The sequence below is a fragment of the Colletotrichum gloeosporioides genome (assembly GCF_011800055.1).
Source record: "Colletotrichum gloeosporioides strain Lc1 chromosome Unknown consensus_25, whole genome shotgun sequence".
Lineage (NCBI taxonomy): Eukaryota > Fungi > Ascomycota > Sordariomycetes > Glomerellales > Glomerellaceae > Colletotrichum > Colletotrichum gloeosporioides.
This window is the reverse complement of record NW_025544670.1, coordinates 282560-288694: the sequence shown is the minus strand read 5'-3', so window position 1 is coordinate 288694 and position 6135 is coordinate 282560. Positions and strand designations below refer to the sequence as shown.

General features: G+C 51.7%; 1 protein-coding gene and 1 pseudogene across 2 annotated transcripts; both read right to left on the bottom strand.

The window, feature by feature from the left end:
• Positions 1-4349: 4349 nt before the first annotated feature.
• On the bottom strand, positions 4350-5189 carry GCG54_00015370 (uncharacterized protein; the record flags this gene model as incomplete). The annotated part of the gene is made up of 2 exons (XM_045415163.1): positions 4350-4772; positions 5127-5189. The coding sequence occupies 2 exons, from the start codon at positions 5187-5189 to the stop codon at positions 4350-4352; spliced, it is 486 nt and encodes a 161-aa protein (XP_045267145.1).
• Positions 5190-5192: 3 nt separating this feature from the next.
• GCG54_00015369 lies at positions 5193-5885 on the bottom strand (annotated as a pseudogene). The gene is given in 4 exon segments: positions 5193-5287; positions 5312-5552; positions 5566-5710; positions 5745-5885. Coding segments are annotated over 4 exon segments (622 nt in total).
• Positions 5886-6135: the final 250 nt, after the last annotated feature.

Sequence of the window (6135 nt, the reverse complement as noted above, 5' to 3'; positions counted from 1 at the left end):
GAGCCTTGAATCGACCAAGTCCCCTCCATTTCTTCCATAAGACAGCACGCTCATCGCGCTGCGCTGAGTCGTCACTTCCTACGAGTATTTGAGTGCGCTTCACTCAGGCATGCCGACTTGAGCTTCGCGATGCACGTTGACGTGTCGCGTCCCATTAGAGAGACATCAGCGAGGCCGGTCTTGGGTTCTTGTGATGTTGATGCTCACTTGATGGCGCATTTATCATGGATGGTCAATTGTCGATCTTTTCCCAGCCAGCCGGCAGGATGTTGGCTGTCCGAAGCTCCCACTGATGTGGGAGTTCTTATGTGAGGTCCATGATCAAAAGCTCCCACTACTGTGGGAGGTTTTGAGATTTTTCGATTGAGCCTGCTTAAGTGGGAGTTTTTAAGAAGAGCCCGTGCCGTGACTAGGAGCTTTTGGAAGGTCCTCAAAGACGATGATTGACTTATTCCATCCCGAATTGACTGATTCCGCGCAAGGTGGTGCTCTTCAGTTTGACACCCCATGGACATCCAAACCTGGCTAGAGCGAATTCCCGCGCCTTGCACTCTCACTCTCACTCTCGCTGCCAGCGACAACAGCAACGCATCACCGCCGATGTTGCCAACACTGTCACTCCCTCCCGTATCATGCTCGCGGTCGCGGTCGTTCTCCCCATCGAAGGCATTACCGTCGTCACAACCGTCAGTACTCAAGCGACATCACCAACTTCTTTTATCACGATGGGTGTCAAAGTCGAGCGATTGAGACTGCGGCGGGTAACACCGACCGCGAGCAGCGCAACGAGCCCGCAAGCCTCGTTCCTGCATACATGGACGACGATACCCCTCGACAACATCCCAAAAATTCCACGCAAACTGCAGCACCGGCACCCAACCTGTCTGCCTCATCGGCTCCGCTCTCAAGGATCAAGATACTGGCACATGCGACGACTTGAGGACTGCTTTGTTGCTGAAAGACGACGACTTTTCGACCCCTGCGTCGTTCGCCGACGACTCTGGAAAGCACAGCACCGCCGCAATACGTGCTCGACTTGCTGCAAAAAGCTTACGACTGCTACACCCGCGGTGACTCCGAGATTACCTGGAACTTTGAGGTTCACCATAAGCTCCTCCGAATCGCTCTCCGCCGCGGCCCACAGCCTCATCTGTTAGACTTGAGACTAACAATCCCGCTCAACAAAGAGTACGTACCCTCAGGTAGGTAGACCAACAACAATCCAAATCAACAAGGAGTACGTACCCTAAGGTAGGAAGACTAACAGATTAACACCACTCAATGTTGCTTGGCGTTGGTCCTCCTGGCCTTGGAGGCGAGCGTCCACCAGCATCCCGCCGCACATCACTCTAGACAATGTCCAATTACCCAAGTCTGTCTTCAAACAAGCGACAACAAGTTGCTGCAGGCGAGCGGGAGCATAGATGTTCTTGAAGTTATCACCAGCTGAGATAAAACCAAGACTATCCTGGCGACTTACATCTGCACCCACTCCGGCTTGAGCTGAACTGGCGACAAGGCAGTCCTTTGGTGCGAGTCCGCAGCATCAGGAGCTGTTCATAGTAGGCCTCTGAGGGATAAACGTCCTTTTGAGCAAGAAGGGCCCAGGGCGCGACAAGCATCATGATCTACAGCTAGCTCAATGTCTTTGATTGCAGCACTGAGAAGTAGTAGCAGCCAATACATGTGAAGGAGATGTATGACAGCGCTTCATGAGTACCCCAAGCAGGATTGGCAGGATTTTATTCTCACAGACTGTGAAAACAGGTTACCACCAACAACAAGTCACAATCTGGCGAAAGGATCTCACGCCGCAGACGAACATACACCTCCCGACCCCAGCAGACGTCATAAGTAGGATTACGGATTCTTGCTGATCAATGTGATCGTTGGAGGGGCAATGGAGGCAGAGAAGAGACAGTTCCGGAAATTCTCCGGTACATGGCAATCTTCAGCTGACACTCCCGCTCGTGGACTCTGTAGGATGGCTGGAATGGCAGTGAGGGCCTGAGCCTGATATTCTCATTGCTGGAGATGGCATATATGCCATTAAGTCCTCACGCTGTTATCAGGGCAAGGGCAGGACGCTCCTCAGAAGATAGCGCCGTAAACAGTTTGAGTAGATACAAAGACCCGGATGGCATTCGGTGACTGACGGCGCGGTGGGCGGCGGGTGTGACGGAACTTTAAACACTATACCAGTCTGCAGCCAGTGTGATTAGCGAAGCGTCGGGTGGCTCGAGAATTGCGTTGGCATATTCGGCGATCATAAAGGGTCATCCAGATCCTTCTCGTCCAGATTCCTTACTCCCTCGGTATACTTAACGGGGTCGACCTGGGCTTCCCTCGCGATGTTGGATGACTCTGCCGGCTGTCGTGGGAGGGACAAGCTGGGGTTAGTGAAGTCCGAGGATCAATGAAGAGAAGACATCAACCGGCATTGTCGACAGAAGTAAAGTATTCGGTGAAAGCGACCAAAAGCGCCGGAAGCCGTATGGCAGCACTAAGATACCGCTCCTCTGAGATTGAACACATCGTTTCTTGTCGCTGCGAAGCGTTGCTTCAGCAGCAATTCCAGGGGGTTCGAGAGGGTGAGTGGCCTAAAGACATTGCTGTTGCCAGCGGACAGGCGGGCTGGATGAGAGTTCGCTGTGATTAACTAGGTCAAAAAAGTAAATTAAAAAATTTAAGGTCGAAAAACGGAAGTCGTAAACCGAAGGCCGTAAAACGAAGGTCGTAAAACGAAGGTCGTAAAACGAAGGCCGAAAAACGAAAGTCGTAAAAGGAAGGTCGAAAAACGAAAGTCGTAAACCGAAGGCCGAAAAACGAAGGCTACAAAACGAAGGCCGAAAAACGAAGGCCGCAAAACGAAGGTCGAAAACGCCTAACACGTCAATCCTGCACTAGCTTGCTGGCGAGTTTTGATTTGGGATTTATCTCTCTCTGAATCGTCGAGCACACCGCCCAGTAAAATTCCGGGGGGCATGGCTCGGGTTCTAAGACTGCAGCCAGCCCTCTCTTCCCAGCTTCGTGGAAAGTCGTAGAACTGCACTTACCCAGTTGTTCAACAATAGACTGGGCGTTGGGATCGGATCCGTGATCGTCAAATCGCGCGTGCGGGCAAGGGTTCGCCTGAATGAACTGGCCGGTCAGATCATCTTTACGAGAACACTTAATTTTCCTGTATCTGCGCGGCTATACTTCCTGTGGACTTTGTTAGTCCTGTAGAAGACGATAATAGCGACGATAGCGATAACGACGACGATTGAAGCGACGAAGACAGAAGCGATCCCAGGCAGCACGTCAGGCCCGTGATGTATCTCAGAGCAAAGCTGCAAGCGATACGATCGCCTTCCAAGGGGTCTTGCAAGGGATCGAACGAACTTCTCAGGATAAATAAGAGACAGCTCTCTTCAGTTGTATCGTGAAAGGAAGTTCGCGCCAGGAATTCTTGTGGGTGTCCCAAGCCGACCGCCTCTATCAGCCAATGCCTTTCGACGAAGAACGCAAGCCTTGCAGGGCTTCAGGCCGTCTGAGTGGCAACGGTCAGTGATGATACCGAAATAGAAGCTGTGAGCAGGCCTGATTAACATATAGACACTGATGGACCTGGGGACGCCTTCAATATGGCTCAAGGCCTGTGTGAGAACGCTACTCAGCTGCCGTCCTAAAGAGACTAAGGCAAGGTCTCAGCAGATTTGGCATGACACGTTCACTGCCCTGGCAGGAAGTAGAGGACCAATGGGGTCATGACCGGTTCATCACCGTGCTGTCGGCTGTCCCAGAACACACACGAATGAGCAGCATCACCATGCGCGCCAAGTCTACCTACCATGGAGGCGCACCGCATTGAGATTGTCGCCGCCGCAATGGAAACCCCCGATGCGAAGGCAGACATCTCCTGGGCCAACAGCGTCCGCAGCAGTAGCGCTGGTCATGTTGGTGATTCGAAAATCGGCCATCACGGAACTCCACAGACATTTAGAAACACCGAGAGAAAGGCGCAACTGAACCTACGCATGGCCGACGACTTCAAGCTGGCATCTTTTACACCAACACGCAGCGCGGCTCACATTGTGGAGGCGGGGAACAAGTTTCAGAGCGGGCGGCCCGGCAACGCCTCCGAGTGGGAAATGATGAACGCCTCAGACGCCTCACAACGAAATCGCTGGCGATAAAACCTTGACAAACCGTCTACCAGGCGTCATCCAGTTTCGTAGCGAATAGATGTTTACCATCATGAGGTGAGATTTGCACCAGAATGTCTGGTCATTGGATGGTGATTTGACTATGTCTTCTTGATGCATCCTCATCAGTGCTATAGCGACTTCCGGAGACCGAGTTTCACACTACATGACGCGGATATTAGCCCTCAAGAGCGCAAGGTCATCCGTCAAAGGTAGTTCGGCCTCCTCCCGAAAGCACATACAGAGGATTCCAATGATCGTCGGCATTGGTATGACGGAGACTGCTGAACCTTGAAGTCCACCAAGGCCCATCTCACTGTTTCCAAAGCCGAAATATTCTTTTGCCGTCAGCTCTATCTCCAAGTGATCCATCAATATAGTGTCTGGAATGATCACCTGGTCACCAACAACTAGTAAGGACACAGAGCTACCAATCTCTGCAATGTAACCGACGGCCTCGTAGCCTATTGTCGACAGTATTGCGCCGCCCACGTGACCGCGATCGACGTGCAGGCTAGATCCGTGCACGGCCAAGGTCGTCACCCGCACAATAATGTTGGTCTTCTTGATGATACTTAGCCTGGCCTATCTTTTCCTCCAACCTTTACCGGGATGAAAAGGGCCCATATTCAAAGAGTCGAATTCTGACCTGCACAGATGGGGGAAAGGGGAGGCATACTCATTGTAGGTATCGCAACCAGCAGTATCGTGATTAGCCTCAGGACCAGCGCCAGAAAGAAACCTTTCTCCAGGCCGGCATCTCCATGACTGCCATGTTATCTGTCAAACTAACCCGCACCCTTTGTGTATCAATCTATCAACATAAAAACATAACATCTGCACAAGAAGCAGCACGACTGACTAGATGACATAGCCCGTGCATCAACAGCCGCTTCATGCTGTTTTTCTAGGCTCAGTAGAGCACTGTGCCATACAAACCCGCCTCCGACTCTCCTTCGCCCTAGTCCTGTCGATGGCCGGAGCCACGGACCCCAAGATCATTGTCTAACCGAGCAGCAAGCCCAGGCCACGCTGCAACACATGATCTGCGTCCAGGCGGAAATGGCTGATGACGTCCACGCCGGCTTGCCCGAGATCGTCTAGTTTTTTTCACTGCAGTCCACATTTGGTATAGGCGAACCCGAGAGATACGCTGCAAAGCAAATAGGTCCTGACGCAGGAATTTTCGGATTCACTGGCGCCCCTGGCTAGTGGCAGAAACATCGCCCTCCAGTGGTTTTTGATGTTGTTGAGCGTAATTTTGGGGATTTTGTCGGCATAAAGCTGACGGGGATGGTTGGCGTCCCACCGCTGTCACTGGCCAAGCTGGCCGCTTGCCTCGGCAACTTAGGCTTGTAGAATGAACTGTGCCTGCAACTTTGATATGCCGGCCGTATTCAAAGTCGGCAGCCTATTCATGATTCTTTCATGTATTTCCCCAAAGTCGTCTAAATTCCAGGTTTCAGCAAACGGAGTAAGATTGGGAACAATCTCTGGCCCGACTTGGTTGTGTCTCTGCGTCACTTAATCCCAGTGCCATCGGGAATGCTCGATGACCGGGCTGATCTAGTGCTCGGCGGTTTTCGGTTCTTTGATGTATTGATGAACTGCTGCTGCCGGCCTGCTGTCTCACCGACGGATGATTTCGGTTTTGGATCTGGCTGCTAGCATGTTCAGGTACTTATTTTGCGTCTGCATCGTCATCAGTGGCAGACAAGTAATCCAGACATTTGGTCAACACTCGAAGCCTATGAATGCATGTGACTCAACAGCCTGGCCTAGGCGACCCTTTGCACTCTATTGAGTATTTCGTGGTTTATAACATAGACAACAAAATTGAAGCCGCGAGACTTCTACAGGTTATAACAAACTCAGCAGGCTAGCAAGTAGGCGCTGTCTGGCGAGGTATCTTGACGTATTTATACGAAATCTAACGAGAATCAAAATT